Source organism: Lichenostomus cassidix, chromosome 7 (genome assembly GCF_008360975.1).
Source record: "Lichenostomus cassidix isolate B80296 chromosome 7, HeHo_3.0, whole genome shotgun sequence".
NCBI classification, from domain to species: Eukaryota; Metazoa; Chordata; class Aves; order Passeriformes; family Meliphagidae; genus Lichenostomus; species Lichenostomus cassidix.
The window spans coordinates 21,877,295-21,898,641 of NC_139488.1; the positions used below are offsets into that span (position 1 = coordinate 21,877,295).

The 21,347-nt window shown below is 38.1% G+C and overlaps 1 protein-coding gene across 1 annotated transcript in view; it reads left to right on the forward strand.

Moving 5' to 3' along the window:
- Window positions 1-21,347, forward strand: part of LY75 (lymphocyte antigen 75) — a 44,887-nt gene that overhangs the window by 2,896 nt on the left and 20,644 nt on the right. The window contains exons 3-19 of the mRNA XM_085066670.1: window positions 687-860; window positions 1,108-1,272; window positions 1,855-1,965; window positions 3,645-3,785; window positions 5,360-5,548; window positions 6,248-6,405; window positions 7,732-7,842; window positions 9,061-9,149; window positions 9,490-9,662; window positions 9,842-10,038; window positions 11,397-11,539; window positions 17,134-17,215; window positions 17,778-17,849; window positions 19,255-19,378; window positions 20,190-20,225; window positions 20,492-20,667; window positions 21,263-21,327. Of these exons, the coding sequence (XP_084922796.1) occupies window positions 687-860; window positions 1,108-1,272; window positions 1,855-1,965; window positions 3,645-3,785; window positions 5,360-5,548; window positions 6,248-6,405; window positions 7,732-7,842; window positions 9,061-9,149; window positions 9,490-9,662; window positions 9,842-10,038; window positions 11,397-11,539; window positions 17,134-17,215; window positions 17,778-17,849; window positions 19,255-19,378; window positions 20,190-20,225; window positions 20,492-20,667; window positions 21,263-21,327 (2,206 nt within the window). The remainder of the gene's footprint in view (window positions 1-686; window positions 861-1,107; window positions 1,273-1,854; window positions 1,966-3,644; window positions 3,786-5,359; window positions 5,549-6,247; window positions 6,406-7,731; window positions 7,843-9,060; window positions 9,150-9,489; window positions 9,663-9,841; window positions 10,039-11,396; window positions 11,540-17,133; window positions 17,216-17,777; window positions 17,850-19,254; window positions 19,379-20,189; window positions 20,226-20,491; window positions 20,668-21,262; window positions 21,328-21,347) is intronic.

Here is a 21,347-nt window from a genome sequence, read left to right on the forward strand (position 1 = left end):
AGAAGTTGTGTTGCCAAGTCACTTTCTTAGCAGGTTTAAATCCCCCTGCCCCCACATTTCAGTGCAAACCTATTTAATTATAAAATACCAGCCACCTTCTATCAGAACTGACACTCTCCTCCTCACTGTGATGGGAATTTTCCTGTTAGCAGGATATGAAGGTGTTTTCTTTGCTGGTAGGCTATACAGTCAAATTCAGAGCATGATTCCAGCTCACAGCCTGCTGGACTGTGAGCTTTGGTATGGTAGTGTGTGCACTTGCCGTGGAAGCCAGTCTTCTCATGCTTGCTGGAAGAAGTGGTGAAAACGTGCTTTACCTTTTCCCTCTTCTGTGTGTGTTGATTCTTAGAGTCCTTTTTCTGTAGGATTCTACAAACCACATGGATTTCAATAGGATGATGGATTATCTGTAATTTACCAGGATGGGGGAGACAAGTTTCTGCTGTTTCTCAGAAGTAATACTACAAAAAATTATTTCTCTTTATGTAATTTATTTCAGTTTGGGCATTGCTGTATGTGATCTGTAACAAGAAGATACAGTGCTTTCAGTCCATAAGTGTGATGTGCATGCTTTTAGGTTAACTATTTCTGTACAAACAGTAACACTGATTTGCTGTCCTTTCCACGCCTAAGCAAGGGGGATTTCTTTACTTCTTTATTTTACTTTTTTTTTTTTTTTTCTGCAGAGGTTTATACCAAAGATGGCAACTCTTACGGAAAACCCTGTGAGTTCCCCTTTATGTATAACAAGGAATGGTATCATGACTGCATTCAGGATGAAACTCATAAGGGTGGGAAGTGGTGTGCCACTTCTGAAGATTATTCTCGTGATGGAAAATGGGGAATCTGCTTACAGCCAGGCATGTTGAGTTTCGACATCCAAAAAGCATTCTGTCCTTTCTCTTACATACAACTCCATCCTGGTGTTGCTGTTAAGCTGTGTAAAAGCTTTTCTGTTGCAGCATTTGCTTATTTTGCAAGTATTTGTGATGACCAATATAAAAATCAATAGACCTTCAGTATTATATGTAAAACTTTTTCTTTTGAAACATTCATAACGTTTCTGTGCAGTTGTAGTTACAAGTACCTGCTGCTTCCTTTAAACAGAGGATGGCTGTCATGATATCTGGGAACGTGATCCAGGGTCTGAAAACTGCTACCAGTTTAATACACAGTCTGCTCTTTCTTGGAAGGAAGCTTATATTTCATGTCAAAGGCAAGGAGGAGATTTACTTAGCATCCAAAATGCATCTGAATTAAGTTACATACAAGGTAGGTGTAATTATTTGTATATGAATATTGGGAAATCTTTATAAAGTGGAGGCAGAACTATAGTTTCTGCTCTAAAACTCTGGGTTAAAACTTGATTGTACTTTAAATATCTTGGCTTTCATTTGTGTAGCGAAGCTAAGGTGGTAATCTCACTTTAAGATGTTAGTTAAATTTATCTGTATCATTTCATTACAACAGTTAGCTGCTGTTCATATTGTTAATGAGGAATGTAACCAAAATCTCACATACAAGCCAGAGTGGCAGTTGTGTTTTAGCAGCATGTTACTCTCTTGTTACGAAATTGTCCTCACTGATACTCAGTCTTGATCTAGAGAAATTATCCACATGCCTTTGGGACTATGAAACCAAAGGAGAAACATTTGAATGCATTGGGAGGGAAGGCTTATGTGGGTGGATTCCTCCTCGGTTCAAGAAAGTTTGCATGTCCAACTATAGCAGCAGTCTTTCTTTCCTGAAATGCATGCCATTTCAGATCTCATTTTTAGTTTAAAGGAGACCAATAAAGGATGAGCATTTTATACTAATTGTTTTCTCTAAAAAAATAAACCAAAAAAACTCTAGCCAAGGATGACATTGCTGAGATCTTCTGGATTGGCTTAAATCAACTGGACGTTTCTGGAGGTTGGCAGTGGTCAGATCACAAACCTTTGAATTTTCTCAACTGGCATCCAGGTACTGTTATTTCTGGTGGTATTGACAGTATTCACAACAGTAACTAGTATTTTAATTTTTTTCTTCATCTCATTCCATTTTCAGAAGCATCTTTTCCTCCTAGCCGTTGAATCTTTCTGTTCTCATTTTATATTTATGGCTGATTAGGTTAATAAATCTGTAAAAGGGTAAAACTTAAATAGTATTTTTGAAGTCCATTTTAGTAAAGCATCCACAGCTTTCCTAGGTGCTAATTTTCTCCTCCCACTGACAGAATGACACTGATTTCCCTCAAGTATTGCAATTGTTTGTGTATGTGCAAGGACTGACGTTACTTAAAAGTTTAACTTGGGGTTTTTAAACTTCAAGATTGCTTAAATTTGTTTCAAGGTGAAGATAAAATAAGTATAAAACCTTTGAAAAGCCTTTTTTAATTACTCCAAAGATGCTAGTAGGATTGGTGAGGCTATTGTTTATTTGGAATTTTCAGTATAAATTTGTAATATTCTTACAAATATGTAATGAGTCTATGAGTATATGAGAATCCCTGAGTAACAGTCATTGAGAGTACTGAAGCTAATATTGTTCTGTCATTCAAGCTGAACTTGAGCATTTTTAAGTGGAACTCTTTTTTTCCTTTACTTTCTGGAGTAGTGCAGCAACAGGAATTCTGTAAGAAGTTGAGAAGTGGTTTCTGTTACTTCTTTGATAGCTTTACTAAGAAATTTCTGAGGGATTTTACAAGCGTGGTCTGTCTTTTGAAATGGTTAAGAACTTTGCTGGTTGTACTATTGGCTGCACCTTCTTCTGGAACTGTGATCACTCTGTAGGACTGTAATGGAAACTAGAGGCCAGACTATGCTAAGCTACAGTGGCATAATTTGGTCTGCAGTCATGGGAGACATGTCTACTCCTCTGGTGAAAATACTTCCTGGTGTCTTACAGGAATTTTGATAGCTGCAAGTTGTGCACATTACTTTTCCTTTCACTTTACCCCTCTGAAAAGAGCCAAACCCCAACCCACTGTTCTCTTTCATGAAGAGCTAAGATCTACCCTGAGCCTTCTTTCTGTGAGCCTGAACGAGCCCAGTACAGGGGGAGCTGGGGTGCTCTCTGTAGGTCACAGCTTGGGCTTGCATTGAGGCTCAAAGAAAAAGAAAGTCAAGAAGTTCCATTAGAAAGAGGCTCCAAGAAAAGCTGAAGACTACAAAAAAAGAATTATCCTCCGTGCTATTTCAAATTTGGGGCCTTGTCTAATGTTTCTGTTAAGGTAGGGGTTATGGTGAGCATTGAGAGAAAATGCAGAGCTGTGTTTGGAGTGAGGGTGGAAAGGGACTGCCAGAGGAAGCTGAGGGCTGCAAAAATGGTTCTCCCCTGAGATATTTCTAGTCTGGGAAAGTGCTCAGCCAAGGGTTTGTTGTATTGTAAATAGAACATTCCTCCTGGTTCTATGATTAAACATTGGAAAAGAACTCAAGATTCCTTGATTCTGAAACTTTCTCTCTTAGAAAAAACATTCTGTGAGACCTGTGGTAGGACAGCTGCCTTCAGCTGATGCAAGTTACGTTCTTCAAATACAAGGTTCTGTACTGTCCAAAGTGTGTTATTCTTGTATCGAAAATCAGCAGTAAAAGGAAGCAGTCACTGCCTTACTGTTTGATAACTTGTGCTGTTGTGTTTTCATTTGTTCTGGTCTATAGATATGCAGAATTTATCCCCACTGGATGGGACAAGTTGTGTGGTGATGAATGCTGCTTCAGGTCAGTGGCAAAGTTACCACTGTGGGACTCGACTTCCATATACTTGCAAGAAGTCACTCAATGAAGTTTCAAGCATTCCAGGTAGGACAGTTTGCATTTTTGAATTTTGTATGTTAATACAAGTATAATGTTCATTTATGGAGTCTTTCTTTTCCCTCCCAAGCCTTTTTAGGCATCTCTGCCAAAACATTTTCACAACAGCTTTGTGTTTTTCAGAAGAACAGAAGCAAATTCTGTTTCTTCAGTATCAAGATGATGCATCACAAACAGTTTTCATTTTTTGCAGCTTTCTCATTCACACATAAAGCATTTTGCAGTAGTCCTGCTCATTTAATCACATTTTCCTCCATGGGTTGTGACTTCTTTCATGTATTACTGGAAGTCTGGAACTGGCAGTTGCACCCCAAACCTTTCCATCTTTGCTTTAAGCACATTTGTCTCACCCTTGGTGTGTATTGACATAAAATGGACCATACCTGGCTCTTGGATCAAACTCTGTCAAGTTCAAATAGAAGTAGTTGAGTAACCTTACTGTCTTTTGAAACCAGGCCCAGCACTGGAAATCAGAGTGCCAGAGTTGGTACCTTGCTCAGTGTGAAATCTTTACTGTATCCATAACAGCTCTTAGAAGATAACAATTCCCTTATCCTGACCTACAGGCACACATAGAGCCCTTCAGTATTTTAAAGTCCAGCTGTGACATATAACTGCTTCCATGCTTTTGGCCATTTACCTACACCTGGATATCCAGCCCTTCCCATATCCATCACCTGTTTTTTGATGTGTGCTTTGGCTTTACCCAGTTTCCAGGGCTCCAGCTTGCAGGGCTCTCCTGCAAAAACTTTTACTGTAAGGTAGTTGTCCTTGAATGACAGCGAGGACTAGGGGATAAGAGTTGTAGAGTGTCTCTGGCTAAGGCATGTTGTCTCCAGCTCCCCCTGGAGAGGTGTGTACATTTGAGGAAAAAATAATAATCAGTTTAAATTTAACTGAACTGGTTCAAATTCACTGGTGATACCAGTGAACTGGTGATACCCTGAAAGCTTGTTGTCAAGTAACAATTCTTGTCCGTTCTGTGGCTCCTCAGTGGGGTATGTAAAGTTATTACCAGTGTTCATACAGTGTTTTATTCATTAAAAAACAAAATTCCTGTGATTGGAGTATTTTATAGTGTGTTTTGAATCAGAAAGGCTATTCGTATATGCTTTGCAGCACACATTAAAACTTGTTTGAATTCTTGAATATCTTAAGGAAGCATTTGTTGTATGCTTCTCTCCTGCAATGAATTAACTTGTTTTGTCTTCAGTTGCTTTTGAAATCTTGCTTGCAATTACTTCTGAACCTTTCACTTACACTGAGACCAGCTTAACATAATGTCCTCTTGCTTTTTACTTTGACTCCCACTATCTTCTTTCTCCTTCAATCTGCTTCATGGCCCCAGAATATTATGAGTTCTCATAATGCTGCATGCTGCATTGAAGTCTATTTGCTTGACTAAGCTGTGACCCTTTCTTACATGAGCCCTGAAGAGATGTGAACACATTCTTGTTGCTTCATTCTGGCTGTTTTCAAGGTGCTGCTGAATTTAAAGCCAATCCCTTGCATTAAGCCAATGTAAAACAAAAGCATCTAATTCCATTTCTCTTCATTATTAGAGTTTTGGAGCCACTTGGATACTCACTGTGATCCAGGCTGGCTCCCCCATGATGGCTTTTGCTACATGCTGATGAACAACCCAGCACCTTGGAGTACAGCAGAGGAGTTGTGCAAAGCAAATAAGAGTAACCTCATCAGCATTCACTCCTTAGCAGATGTTGAACTGGTTGTTACAAAGCTTCATAATGGTGAGTTGGGGTAGTTGTAAATGTCCAGCACCAAGTGCTGCACACCATAGATTACAAACTGCTTTCCATGTTCTAGCATATGATGGTCATAACCTCTAGCTTTTAAGTGTGGATGTTAATGCTGAGCTTATACTCAGGCTAGTGCTGAATGCTACTGTGCAGATCCAGGCCCTCTGTGTTAGGGCTTGTTCTGGTTCAGTCTATTAATTTATTATTTACTGGGCACACCTACTTCTAGTGTTTTAATACTTTGTGTTTAATTTTGTCATTCAAAGAGAATAGTAGATATTTGGGTCAATATTTTGACAGCTGAGTCACTGAACTAATAAATAGTATCAGTATTGTTTGGTGTTATGTCTTTACCTACACGCTTAAAATTAAATTTGGTTGAGGGTTTTATGTTTGTATGCTCATTATTTCTGTTTGTTTGTGGTTGGGTTTTTTCCTGTTTGTTATCCTCTCTGTAAAACTTACTCATAGTCATGAATATAAGTTGAGAAGCAAGATAAAAAACATACTTTATGGTCTCAAATACCCTTTCTCCCTGTAAGAAAAAAATATTACTGTACTGCTACACAGTATATTTCACTGCTGCACAGTATAATGATTAAAAATCTGATTTTACTCATATCACATTCCTTTCTTATTAGTTTGAATATTATTTTGAAATGACAGTATTGTCCTAATTTTAAATTACAGATGCTGAAGAGGAAATGTGGATGGGTCTCAAGAATGACGATGTGCCAACCTTGTTCAAATGGTCAGATCACTCGCCTGTGGTTTTTACATACTGGGATCAGAATGAACCAAAAGTTCCTTTTAACAGCACTCCTAACTGTGTGTCATATTCAGGCAAGGTAGGAATACCGTGTTGGGTTTGGTTGTTGGTTTTCTCATCATAGTAGAGGCAACATTGATGTGTGCGAAAGTCAAAGAGGGCAATAAAGCAGATAGCTGATCTTATTTCTGAAATAATCTTTAAAATACATTTTTCTACAAGCAAATTTCTTTAAATTACTTAGCTAGAACGTGGTACCTGTGTGCTGAAAAGAATGGAAGAAATTACTCTTAGCTCTGTGACTCCCACAGTGTTGGCCAGACAGGCAGCCTTGTTACTCTGTGTTTTGGGTTGCTGTATTCTTGCATGTGTCTGGCAGAAGGGTAGGAAGGAAGGAAGATCTGGTTCAGTCATCTCCTGGACCCATTTGGGCCACACAGTCTGAGGAGGGAATGTTCTAAAAAGGGTGTTGGTGAGGGAAGGAAGTCACTAAGAGTGGGAAGCAGGCTGTTTCCCATCCTGCACATTGATTAGAAAAGTGGGGCATGCATTTGCCTGCTGTGCCATCAGCCTGACACTGGAGCTTGTGCTCAGCTCCTCTGAGCTGCCTCTGAGCTGCTTCCACAGTAAGCTGAGCACACCTCCTGCACCCTGATCTGAGAGAGTTGGCACCACCTTGGCTTTTCTTTTCTCTTTGGATGTGATCCAGAATCCTCCCATCTCTGCATGTTTCAGCTTTCTCTCTCCCTTCCAAAGATGTACCTGTGCATATAACCCAGGGCATCCCACCCCAGTATCTATATTAGAGGCATTTTGGCTTTCTCCTAATGCCTTAAAAGCTGGTAAAAATATGAGGCAGACACAGCAGTATAGGGAAAAAGGGTATTACCTTGGTTTTAATAGGATCCTAGGTGAATTATCATCAAAGGTGGAAAACATGCCAAGGAGCACACCCGTGTACAACTCATATTCCGTTTTATGGACTTCACAAATTAGCATATCTACCTAAAATCCCCCAATCAGAAACTTAACAAATGAAGTAATTTTCCCCTTATTCTAATTACCCCCCCCCCAAGTGAGACTACAGTGTAGTTTACAAAAATATATTCCAGAGAGGAGTCTCCATCCAAGGTTGGAACATTTAGTTTTGAGATAGTTATAAATGTTTCATCTTCCCCCCTGGAGAACCCCCAAACTAAGCTAAATGTCAGACTGCAAGAGTTATAAACATGTAGGCCTAAGGTACAAGAAGTGTTTGTGAAGGGTACAAGGAAAGGGAAAGGGTATAAAAATGTATAAAAAGAAAATACAAAAATCATCAGGCATCACTTCCCCCCGTATGGAAACATGGCAATTGAAAGATCGTTAGAACCTAAAATATGTTTTTTCCTCTTCATTCTCACAGCTGGGACAGTGGAGAGTCAAATCCTGTGAAGAAAAATTGAAATATGTTTGCAAGAGAAAAGGAGAGATTTTGAATGAAACAAAATCAGATGAAAGCTGTTCATTGGAAGAGGTAATAGAAAGCCTCTATTTCTTTTATTGGCATTTGGTTCAGAAACCTGCCGTAAATCACTCACTTCCTCTACTTCCCCATCTTTCGTGTCCATTCAGTAAAATCTGTGAAACATTTTATCTGAAAAAGGACATTTAGCATAAACCAAATTTCAGACTCTCTTAAGCAGGCTCTGGATGTGTTACCAGTCTGTTTATTGATCAAAGTGTTATGAGCTTGGACCCAGGAGATGTTGCGTTTTGTTTATTTATTTTAAATAAGTTGATTTTATTAGAAATGTTATTGATAACACCATTTGTTCTGTGGTTTTTGCTTTATGTTTTAAAATTTAGGATAAGCACTTTGAAACAAAGATATGCAGAGATTGTTAACTGAGGTTAGGTTTGTTATGCTTCACTGGCTCTCGTTTTGTGACTTGAATAAAGGTGGGGCCTTTTGGTTTTGTAAGGGTTTTTTTTTACAGTATGACATCTTACACCATAAATAAAGCTTAAAAAAAAGTCTTTAGTCTTCTGAACAAGCCTGGATGGTATTGTTAGCTACTTCAGAGTAATTTGGTTCGGTTTTGTGTGGCATATTGCTGGCAACAGGAAAGCTGTTTATCTCTTATCTTTCTTTCTGCACAACCTTTTTACTCTTATCTTTTCAGAGACTTACAGCATGTAGAGTTACAGCTGGCTGTAACAGACATCAGTGGCATTGCTAGGCTGGAATAGAGTTAACACATTAATGTTCCGTGAAATTTCAGTGTAACTGTGGGGAGAAATATTTGAATAATAGAGAAATTTTGTGAGTTCACACTTTTTCAGCATCAAGTATTTTTCTCAAAAGTAAAGAAACATTAGCATATGCCTTCCTAGTATGCTTCTGTTTGAATCCTGGCGTTGGTGGAACAGCATGAAAACTCCCATTGTTTTGAACAGGACTGGGCTGTTGCCCTTGTGTTTCTCTCTGTAAATGCACATAGTGGTCAGAAGACTCTGCCCAGGCAAGCTAAAACAGTGGTGTATTTTATTCCTGTGGCTGCATTATTTTTTACAACTCTGAATCTGAGAGTTGATGATACTGGACCTTGTATATGACACAGTGCATTTCTTTCTTGTGTATGCTGTGCCAGCTTGTGGGCACCAGCCAGTGTTGGCAATGATTTATTTTCTCCTGTAGGTAATGCTTAAATTACTTTGTTTTGTATAAATGTGTTTTTTGTTCTCTAACCAGGGCTGGGAGAGACACGGAAACTACTGTTACAGGATTGATAAAATAGAAGTTTCATATGGAGCCCAGTGCAATCTTACAGTGATGAACAGGTAAAGCACATTGGTAATTTATGAGCAGGTTTAACAACACAATCCTGGAGATAAAATCAGAGATTAAAACTGTATGCTAACTAATGGTTTGTAAAGAAAAAGTAGAGAGAGAATTGCTTTTGCCAAGAATTAGAAAGCCGTGTTTTCCACTTTGGTAAATCTACAATGTGAAAACTTCTTGGAAGTATGAGAATTCCCAGCCTGCTGCCCCCATGTTGAATATAGGACTGCCTGGATGACTGCTTGAACTGACTCATGTAGTAATATCCCTGGTTTTTAAATTGTCTCAGTAGTTCGATATCTTTCAAATATTGACTCAGATTAATCTGTGAATTTTCAGATTTGAACAAGAATTTATAAACAGTCTAATTAGGAAACACACCAAAGTTGAAGAAAAGTACTTCTGGACCGGTTTGCACGATATTAGCCAGTCAGGAATATATTCCTGGGGTACAGTGAATGGGGAAGAACCTGGAGCTGTGACATACACTAACTGGAATTCCATGCAACCAGGTAAATTGGAAAACTAAAAAACACATAAAAATGCTGTCCTTTTAGATTGAGCAAGCATTGGAGTACCATGTTACAGAACTCTGAGCATAAAATAAAGTAGTAATTCACAAATATGTCAGGGGTTTTTTTTTAAAGCCAGCCAATGGTTTTAAGTGTGTTTGTGGTGGCTTTAATTTTAGAGTTTTCAGGAGGATGTGTGGCCATGTCCAGTGGAAATTCTCTTGGAAAGTGGGAAACTAAGGATTGTAAAACCACTAAAGCATTTTCTGTCTGCAAAAAATACATTGGGCAGCCTAAAGAGCCAGAAGTGCTTCCAAAGCCAACCGATCCCTGTCCCCCTGGGTGGCACAATGGATCCGGCCTTGCCTGCTACAAGGTAAAATATTATTCTCATGTGATGTTTAATGGCTCATTACTGTCTGGGATCAAGTGAGCAATCAGCCATTTTGTGGGCATAGCTGTTCTGGAGGGCATTTTAAAGGTGCTCCTCACAAGGAGGGGGAATTGATGTTGCTTCAGGTTGACTGCCTGTAGATACTGTCATGCATCATCCTCTGCCATTCCTGGAAAGTGCATTGTGCCTCTTTTTGTGGGCAGCTGAGTGGGACAACAGCACTGGCTCTGTGCTGCTGTCTCAGGAGCCTGATGCTGTTGGAGCGTGCTGTGCCTGTGTCTTCCTGCAGCCATCTGGCATGCAGAGATACCTGGATGGGAAAGGAAAGCACTTGCATCACCTTCCCTTGTCCATTTTCCTTTCTGTACTCTAAGAGTATAGATGAGAGAGGCAGAATTTCCTCTGGTTTGAATATGGATGTAAAAAAAATTCAGCCTCAGTTGTATTTTGCTGTTTTGAAGTGGGTAGTTGAAGTGGGCAGCTGTGCTGTTTATCTGGAATAGCTTAAACAAATTTGTGTTTAGAAATGCAGTTTTTTCCCCTCCTATGAAAAAATTAAATCAAGTTAAAACAGAGGCTGTTCATTGGATTATTTATTCATTATTTTTGGACTCAGTGCAATGAACTGTTTGTTGTAAACAGCTCATGTAGCAAAGTGGGGAAACCCAGCTTGTATAACATGGGTGTGGGCAAGCATCCCGAAGGGATAGGTCTGTGCTGCTGTGCAGCATAGCTGTCCCATAGCTGATGGACATGACAGCTGGCCCTGGCAGGTTCTGCACAACTGTTGTTGACCAAATGCAGCATGTCTGTGCAGAGAGATCCAGCTGATGGGAATTGTCTTGGACTGAAACCAAGGGGATCAAGTGGACATGTTAGCTGAGGTGTATGAGCTAAATTGCACCTCAGATGCATACAGGTAGCCAAGGGTGTGCCAAAGAACTTCCTTCACTAATAGCACCCAAATGAGTCCAGTTTCAGTGAACATTAGGCTTTGTAGTTCACCGTAAATTTGAAAGAGCAATACCCCTTAGAACTTATAAGTTGACTTGCAGTTACAGAATGAGCTTGGGTGGTGGTTTCTAAAATCTTCCTGGTAAAGGAAAACAGAGAAAGTCTGTCATGGAATATGTTGTGTTTGAAATACATTTTGTCAGCTAAACTTCAGAGTCTGGCTGTTGTTAAATAAACTGAAAAATAAATTGTTAAAAAGTCAAGTTCTCTCCCTATGGAAATACCAGTTACTAAATCTCAGGTGGCCATATTTTAGTAGAACCAGGAGTGTTTTAAAAATGCTGGCACGTGTGCCACTTTCTGTTCTGACATTTGGCTGTTTGAAGTTCTTCCACAGTGAAAGAGTGCTGCGAACCAGGACCTGGGAAGAGGCAGAAAGGTTCTGTGAAGCACTCGGAGGCCATCTGCCTAGTTTCAGTCACTCAGAAGAAATCAAGGCACTTCATTCTATCCTAAGAAAAATGATCAGGTAACTAACTAACCATGTTCTAAAATTCTGATTCTGCAGTGGATCACAAGTGCTGCTGCTGACCCCAGATGGCAAGTATGAGATACTGTGTGACCACTGTGTTTCCCACAGAGCAGCTAGATGTGGCATTTGAACTGCATTGCTGGAAGATGTCAAGGGAGTACATTTTGGGCAAATATTTCACATTGCTAGAGACAGCACAGGAAGAGAAATTTATGTAATGGAAGATGCTCAAAGCAAATCTAAGTCTGTTGTTATAATATGTTTTTCCTTCTCTATGTTGAATTTTGGCACAGCTAGATGGTAACTGTACCTATTATTCACTGGTACATTCTTTAGAGATGAGTTATTATTTCAGTTTTGCAAATACTTCTCATTTTTATTCATGAAATGGTTCCTGACTGAACTGGGTGCTAACTTTTGAAAATGTGAATAATGTAGCGTCCAGCAATCTGGTTGGCACAGATCCCATTTGGCATAGTTGCAATAATACTATATGGGCATTAGATGGGTGTGATGAGTTTTCTGGTATCAACAAATTAAATGCTAAATAATTTATGAGTTTAAACCTCTATTTTTAATCAAATGAATTGTCACTGCAAAGCTTTATTAGGCATTGGTGTGATGTCAGATCCTTGTGTAATATGTTTTTTTGATTGACAGTCTGTTTTTTCAGAACTTTTGCCTGCTTAAACTCAAGTGCTGCCAATTATGTGATCTAAATTTTTTCAACGAACTAAATCAGGATTATTTCAGAAGCTGCCAGCATACAACGCTGTGATTAAATTTTAAAACCTGATGACTGAACAGGTGATTTCTTGAGAACCCAGTGAACTTTTTTTAGTAGTGCACAAGTCATGAAAATTACTCAGTGTTTATGTTAATATGAGACAAAACCAAACTTGTATGCTCTATATATAGATAGTTTAGCTTGTGTAAAAGCCACTTGTGATTCCTTTGCTAAACTGACTAAAGTCCCAAAATAAAAATCAGTGCACAAATTATTTCTAGCTGTAGATCTTATTAGAAGGTTTTGCAATTATGAATTTTGTTTTAGTGCACCTAATCTACTATGAAATGTGAATAGAGAAGTAACATTTTCCTACAAGTACTTGGAGCTGCTTTTCAGCTTGCAGACTGCCTGAGGTATTAATTATATTTTCTGTTAGGAGTTTGAAGGTAGAGACTTCTGTCTTTCCAGGATGTCAGTTGACACAATGCTCCTGCATTTCCCATAGTTCAGGTAACTTGAACTTAGTCTGAAAGAAGGAAAGGCACAGTATTTCCGTATTATTCCAGCAGAACTTAAAATGATAGGTAATATATTGAGCCCAGTATAAATCAACTCTGCAGTCAGTGTTGCAGTAACTACTCATATCAAATATAACTGAAAACACAGTATTTTCATCGAGGTAACCCCATTTTCAGCACTTCCAAACATTCTGAGCTGAAATACTACACAGTTGATATTGCCTGAGGTATTTTAATTAATGTTTGTTTGTTTAGATAACATAATGAATTGTTGAAGATAGTTATGCTTTGAAACTACTCAGAGGTGTTGATTACATAAAATATTCTGGAGGTCAAATGTCAAGGGTAGCTTATCTAAAAATCAAGCTCATTTGAGATAGGCGATAGGAAACCATGTGAAGTATTTCACCAAGAACAAATAATTTAGCTAACTGGGAGAAATCATGCTAAGGTAATATTAGATGTGATTAGCTGCTGGAGTGTGCTGGCATGCAGTTTGTTCGTGTTCCCTGTATTTACTCAGTGCAAACTCTGACTTAAAGCATTCATTCAGTGCATTCATTTCAGCCTGGGGAAGGAGCCACACCTTGAGTCTCTTGGTTTCGAGTTTTTTCCCCTTGCACAGTTCTCTGGTGACTCATTGAGAACTGTTTGTTTTTAAATGTTAGCAAGAGTCATTTTGGTTCACCAGGAAAAGGGCAGCTTGCCTAGTCCATTCTGTTCTTTACTCAGATTCCACCTTAGAGTCAAATAAGAGCCAGAATTGCTCCGGCCAAGTCAGGCTATTGCCATTGGAAAGGAAAATAAAATTTGCCTGCCAGCCTTCCCCTGTCTCGGAGAAATAGGAGATAACCTCTTTTGACTTTAAGGGACATGATACAGGCAGAACAGATCCAGTTCAGTTGCTTCCATTCTTTTAGGACTGTGTTTGTGAGCATTCTGCAGCTCATAGCTGGCAGCAGTGCTGGGCACAGGGAGAGTATAGCTTGGACTGCTTAGAAATAACATCTCAGCAAGGACACCTGACTGGAAAGAAATCAGTTGCTTTTTGTATGAAGAACTCTGCTGCTGTAATTGTTCTGAATCTAAAAAGCCTCACAAACACTTGAGTTTGAAAGAAAAAAAATTACCTTAACACAATGGCCAAAACAGCAATAAAGCTGAGAACCAAGCTGTAGTAATTGCATTAATTCAACTTCTCTTTTCTTCCCCCCAAGAGCAGGTAATTAGCAGGGTGTGATTTAGCTAGAGCAGTAGCCTATAACAACAGGGAGAACAGGGTGGTGAGATGGGCTTCATGCAGAGTTTTAGGCCAGCACTGCCTAAGATTAAATAGTGGCTTAAATTGCACCATTAAGGAGGTGGCCCAGATGTATGCCTTACCTCTTGTCAAGAGCTAGGTTGACTACAAGCCCTAGAAACTTCACTTAGGCTCTTAATCTTGTGTTGGAGCTGACATAAAGGGCAGAGAAAATAATTTTTCTATTTTGGCAGTTAGAATATGACTAGAAAAATCACAGGTTTATAGTCCCTTCACAATCTGCACTGTATTTATTCACTCCTGTAGTACTTTGACTTTTATGAATTTTTAGTTCTGTGTGAAAGAAAAATTTCCAGTATTCTGCAGCGATTGCTAGAGATTTAGGGTCTTTCAGTGTCAATCAGTGTGGATCCACTGTAAAGCACAAATTGCATGTATATTTTAGGTTAAAACTCAGGATACTTTAGGTTTTCAGAGCCAGTTCCAGGAGTGTAGCTCAAAGAATACCTTGTCACTGATAAATCCATTTTGGTATCAGTCCATAGGATGAATTTTCAGTGCTTGGCAATGAAGAAACAAATGCTTGAAGCACAAACAAATTCCTTGCTGCAGGCTTAATTACAATAGTCAGTCTTAATTCATCTTTGTCTTAAGTAGTTGGTGGAGTTCTTTCCTATGATAAGATGACAGTATAATGTCAGAGGGCTATCAGAACGCTTTACTGAAGCTTAAAAGTACTGTCAAGTATAGTGTAACAGTTACTAAATTACTTATGATCATGTCTGAACAATTCCAAAAGAAGCAAAAGCAGTACATTAATGTGTAAGAGCCCAGTAAGCTTAAAACATTGTTCTGTTTCCAGGCTACTAGTTGTAAATTGGAAGATAAGCTAGAGAAATTCTTGACCTGGCACACTTTTTATTTTTAATTTATTTATTATATAAAAGCCAAATACAAATGGAAAGAGTTTGAAAAATTGCTTTAGAGCCTCACGTAACTACTGCAAATCCTTTTGAAATTAGTGTCTCAAATTTTCTTTTTAGTAGATACTCGTACCTGCACTAAGTCTGTAGGTGACAATTAGGAGGGGATGTCTGCTTCTTAACTGGAAGAACAGCCACAGAAAAATGAAGTCCTAAAGGCAATTAGCCAAAAATTACCTGCTTAGGTGCTTGACAGCTGTGAATGTTTGGCTCAGAGTTTTCCCTCTGCAGTGATACAGGGCATTTAGGCTCTTTAAACGCTCCTTAGTTGTATCATTGAAAGACTGAAGACTGATCAGTGTGATAAAATCACACTAGAGTGATCACACTCTCACCAATGTCAGAAAATTACTGGAGTTGAGAACAAAGAACAAAAAAATTACATCTGATGGCTGATACTTTTCTTCCTAAGAAGAATTTTACCAAATGAAATACTGTTTCCTTTCTTGGATTTCTTGTAATTAGCTCACATACCCTGGGCTAAGCTGTTTGTTGTTGCTGCCCCATCAGTATTTTCAGGCTGTTCAGGATCTTTATGGTGATATGTGTGGAAAGCTAGTGGCACAGTCTTATCAAAGACTTTCTGAACATTGCCCTGTGGTTTCATAACATTGCGTGTGTGGGTAAGCCTGAGTGTGAGTCCATCCCTCCAGGTAATAAAGTAATTTTCATAAATTTTACAAGTTCTGTCTTCTAATTACTGTTTGTCAGCGCTGCCTTCTGGGGAGCCTTTTACAAACTCTGACCTCTGCTGGTCAGATATCTCTGTCCAGTTTTGAGATTAAATCTATTTCTGGGTTGTGGTTCCTTCAGACATGATATCCTTTTTGCTCAAATCGCTCTTCTTTTTGTGGGTGTAGTCTCCTAAAATATTATAAAGAATAATTATATCCTTTCCCTGTCTTTCTTTGGGAAGACTAGACAGGAAAATCATTCATCCTTCTTAATAGCCTAAACTCTTAATTTCTTCAAATGTCCTGTGTTCTTTCTCAGTATTTGATGCAACATGATGGAATAAAATACGCTTCTGATACAGTTTTACAAGAGCCCTGTGCTGTGGCATCAATGCTTTACTATTGCTGTCAGACCACCTTGATGAGAGTGCCTTTTCCACATCGCTGTTGCAGAAGGGTTTTACATATTGTGATTTCTTAGAAGACTTACCATGTGTCTCCCTTCTGCTGCTTCCAGCTGGTACTGGTCAGGCAGAACAGTGTGTATTGACTTTCTTGGGCAGGGTAGTGAATTGGAGTGAATTATCTAAAGTTCTGTACCCCACACAAAAACGGATCTTTGAGAACTTACTTGAAGTACACAACTAACCTTGTAGTTGGACTAGCACATTTAATTTTGTAACAGCACCTTTAGATTAGCAAGCGAAAGAGTATGGTAAGGGTTCTTACTACAGATATGAGTATTTACACTGTAAACTTGTTTTTTTTCAGCAAGTTTTGTGTCTTGAAACATAGCTGAAATTTTAGATTTAACTATCTCCTGCTTTTGAAAAATGAGGAAGTAAAATCAAGGAAAAAATCCAGTTCTGACTGGACTAAAATTTCTGTTTCCACTTTTTCATGCAGCCATTGAAGTCAGTGGTGGTAGATGCTGATTTATGTCTCTGTCTCATTTATAAAGTTGCATAATTGAAATAGGTGCCCAGGTTTAGTGTTTATGTCACTGACAAAGTTAAGGGAAATATGCCAGTTGTGTACTTTGAGCAGAAGCTTTTGTGTGGTTTGAGGAAGAGTATAATTGAGCTGATGGTGGAGAGAGAGCCCAAGGTAGGCAAGAGAAAGGGAACCAAACTATATAAACACTCTGTGTGTGATTCTGAAGTATAGAAGAAAGACCATTATATCAAGTGACAACTGATGATGTTGCAATGCAGCCCACAAAGGAATTACCTGATTTAGTTTTCTTTGGTACAGAAGAGGTCCTAGCCCTTATGTCTGTTTTTCTCTTTGAACTACTACAACTTGCAGTAGTAAAACCTTGGTTTTGCTGTTTGATCTTAAGTAATGCCATGACATAGGTCAGTCTTTCTATTAAATAAGCTGAACCGTATTCTTGGGGTAAGATTGTATCTTGTTTATTTACAGCAATGACAGATGGGTCTGGATTGGAATGAATAAGAGGAGTCCTGATTCTTTGGGAACCTGGCAATGGAGTGATAACAAACCTGTAAGTTAACTTTTAACCACAAAATGTCATGTACTGATTTGTTTCAACTAGGACTGAATTGAAAGTAAATTGATAAATATTTTAATTAAAGTATGTCAGGTCTTCCAACTGATTAATAATTCAGAAGAAGATTGTGCACCCAAGAGCTACCACCCAAGCAGATCTCCAATTAAAAGCATATCTTTAATAAGGTTAACCTGATTTCTGTCTCCCTTATATTAAAATAATTTCTCAGAAATACAGTAGTAAACATCCAAGAGGTGGTGGCAGAACATAGTGTCTTCGTGTCACTACAAAAGGGAGGGTTTATCAGTGTATCTCCGTGTTATATCAGACTTTTCCAAAAATATCTTCCTCATTGTAATTGTTTTATTTGCCTGACATTGTGAGTTCTTCCCCCCCACAAAAACAGACATGGAGACTCAAAACTGATAAACTGCCATTCAGCACATATTTTAATATTAATAAGCATAGTGGGGCTCCAGGTTTGAATGGTTATCTCTTGGGGCTGCCACAGCGAAGCATTAAGTGCTGATCTTTCAGCCTGTCCATCACCCTGCAGGTAACCAGTGTTGTTATGCCACTCGACTTTCTGGAAGATGAGTATGATACAAGAGACTGTGCTGCATTAAAGGTGAGTTTCAAGGTTGTTAATAAAGTCTGTTTTTACTTAGAAGTACTAGGAAAAAATATTTTCTCCAGTTGTATACTGAATTTTGGTTTAGATATTTTCCTAACATAGTGAAAAAGCTGCTAGTGTTCCCTTTATCAATCTACTCCTATTACACATTTTCCATTAACCAAGTATTTTTTTATGTGCCAAGTGCTGTGCTAGTGATAACCTTTCATAAGACTTCCTTTGAACCTTTTTAACTGCAAAATATTTTAGTAACAGTGCTGTTATCTTTTGCATAATGCCATACTATGAATTTCTTGTATATTACACATAATTCTTAGGGATGTGTCATGGACTCTAAAACAAAAAAGCAGAGAGCCCTACCAGTAAGTTAAAATCTATATTAGCTTTTCTGAACTTCACATTAATAAAAAGTTTGAAACCTGAAGAAGCAGAGTGCAGTACCCAGGATAGAGCATGTGTTTCTGTGTATTTCCTTGTTTACTTGTGAAATAGACTGTATGTGCTGTGTTGGTTTCTAATTTCAAATGTCAGACCTCAGCTTGATTCCTGATTAAGCTCTTCAATACTTAATTTAGTCTTGATGGCATGAGTTTTAAAATAGCCTGTCATTTTTCTGAAGCATCATCTGACTTCTTGCTTGATTATTCCAGTACCATATCTTTTAACCTAAATAGAACCACCTCTGCTTTTAGGATTTGTGGAGGGAAAGGCTTATTGCATCCCTTTGCTTCTGTTCACAGCCATTTCCCTCATTCATTTCTCTTGCATTCATCACCCCAGAGTGAGAAGCTGGTCAGTGCTGGGCTTCTAAAATTTTAAACAAAGGAGAGCAGTTTGAAGGGAATGCTGTGAAAGTACTAACTTCCCTCCTCTACCTGCAAGTAATACACATGTTATTTCTATCAAGATCAGCAAGAGTGAAGTCAGTTCTTTAAGCTTGATTGTCAGAAATAAACTCAAATAAGATAGATTTTTTTTTTCTATGCCAGTTTGGATGGTTTCTTCTTTTCAGCAGAAGTGAAAGTCATTTCAGGGGAACAAGTTGCAATAGATAATTTAATAATAAGCATCAATGAGATCCTGTGCACCATAATAACCCTAAGAAACATCATTGCTAGAAAAGACTTCTAAGACTTTTGTATGTAGACAGACCTTAAGCCCTTTAACTAATTGCTTCATAGCATAAGCTAGCATGGAGAGTTACAGTTGAAGTTATAGTTGAATCTGCCCTTTTGTTTGCAAAATAAATTGTGTGACTTAGAACAATAAAATTATTGTTTAAATATAAAATTAGTAAAATACACTGGCTTTGCCAAAGTACCTTTTTAATACCATTTAATTTTACATTTCAGAGGCCTACACTGTACTAACTCAGATCTCTCTTTCTACTTGTATATAGACCTCACAGTTTTCACGGAGATCATTCTGGAGATTTTATTTCCATGAAGGCAGAGACCTGGAATTTTACTTCAGGCCTTTTGATTGTGATGCTAAACTTGAATGGGTCTGCCAGATAACAAAAGGTAAACTGCAGTTAAATCCATTTATTCATATAAAGAATTTAGTTCAATTAGTTGTCATTATTGCCCTATAATAGAAACTTTGCAAACAATATTTTATTGTTTCCTCTCTGAACTGCTGAGAAGAACAGTAAGTGAAATGTCTCACCCATGTCACATATAAACAGATGTACACTTAGATCAGAAAATGACCCTGAGGGGGTTGCAGTATCACTGCTCTCATACTCTCTGTAGTCCCATGAAATGACAAGTGGTCTTTTGTGAGGCGATACAAGCCACCAAGTTGCAGCATTTGTGGACTATACTTAATCTTTCTTAGTGATATTTGTAACAAAATCACCAGGTATCTTGGGTGTGAGTTTGCTTCAGCCTTAGGTGAACTAGCCTTCTGGTAAAACTGGTGTATTAGCTCCTCATTGTAGTGAAACAGAGGAGTGGGAATACAAAAGAGTGACTTGGCATATCTGCACAGATCCAGGTTTTTTCATGCACTATGAAATGTAATCCGGTAGACTTTTACATTTCAGTTCATTAAAAGGTGTCTCAGGATGAAACTTTCTTGTCAGGGTGAGATACTGGTAGAGATACTTTTTTGATGCTTGAGAGATAACAAAACCACAGATGTTTAAGATGGAGGTATGCAGTACTCCCATTAATTTTAAATCAGCTCATTTAATACTTTAAAATAATTTCCTTCTCCTTTTTTTTCCATCATGAATACTGAGAAGTATGAGTACTAGCCATCACTTCTATTATTGGTGGCCACAATCTTGTTAGAAGGTGAAACCAGTGACTTCTTTTTTCCTCTGGACAGGTAGCACTCCAAAGACACCAGAGTGGTATATACCAGGTAATTGGACTTCTTTTGTTTTTTTCCAATATATGTATAGGGTTGTTTATACTTAATATCTTTTACTAGTTTTGTTGTATTGCTGCTGCAATACCTGTTTGATACCAGGAAGGATTATGGCTGATAGAATTTGATTTTGAGAGAGTGTAAAATGCAGAGCATTGATTCTTCCCAGTGTCAAATTGAGATTTCTTAATACTTCAGAAATAGAAAGGATAAGTTTTTCAGAATTTATTTCTTACTCATGTGGTATTTCTTCTGTGTAGATGAAATTGGAATTCATGGACCCCCGCTTGTTGTTGATGGAGCAGAGCTGTGGTTTGTGCCAGATAAAAATCTGAGCTACCAGGAAGCTATTTCCTACTGTCAAAAAAATGATAGTGATTTAGCCTCTGTGGAGTCTTACCCGAAACTCAGGACAATACTATCTCAAATAGAAAAGGTAAGATGGTGTAATCTGCATAATTGCTTTCCATTATAGGGAAATTTTCTTCCCAAGTTTTCCAGTATAAGGGAATTTTAATCTTGAATTTCTTACTTTTTCTTGTTGGCCTTAATGGTTTTCAATTGTACTTAAAAGGAAAAGATGAGATAAAAGAGAATTATTTTAATGGCAGTCTGGTAAAAGAATTTTTTAATTTAAAAGTAGGTTTAACAACATTAAAAAACCCCAAAACTCTCTGAATGGTGAAAAAGTGTCATAGCAGGGCCACCATGTAAGCATCCCATTGTCTGCAGATATTTAATTAACAATTGTGCTGGTTCTTAATTTTATTCACAGGACAACATGTAATTTTTCACCTGATGAGAGGATTTAATTAGAAATGCATGAAATGCATGATAGTCTTATAGGCTTTATTGAAAGGGGTTTGTGGTGTTCATAGCATGAAGTACATTCTTCTAGGGCATCTGAGAAAAACATTACAAGTTTCAGTACCTCTGTGACTAATTTTATCACATTGCTCTATCTTTGGTAGAGTCAGGAGCTCCTTCTCTGTGGGTTGTAAAATACTGAATTTTGTTGTTTATTTCCACAGTTATCAAACAGTGAACAGAAGTGGTGGCTGAAGTTTATTGATTATGGCTACAGCTATCATTCACCGTATGTAGAATAATTATGTG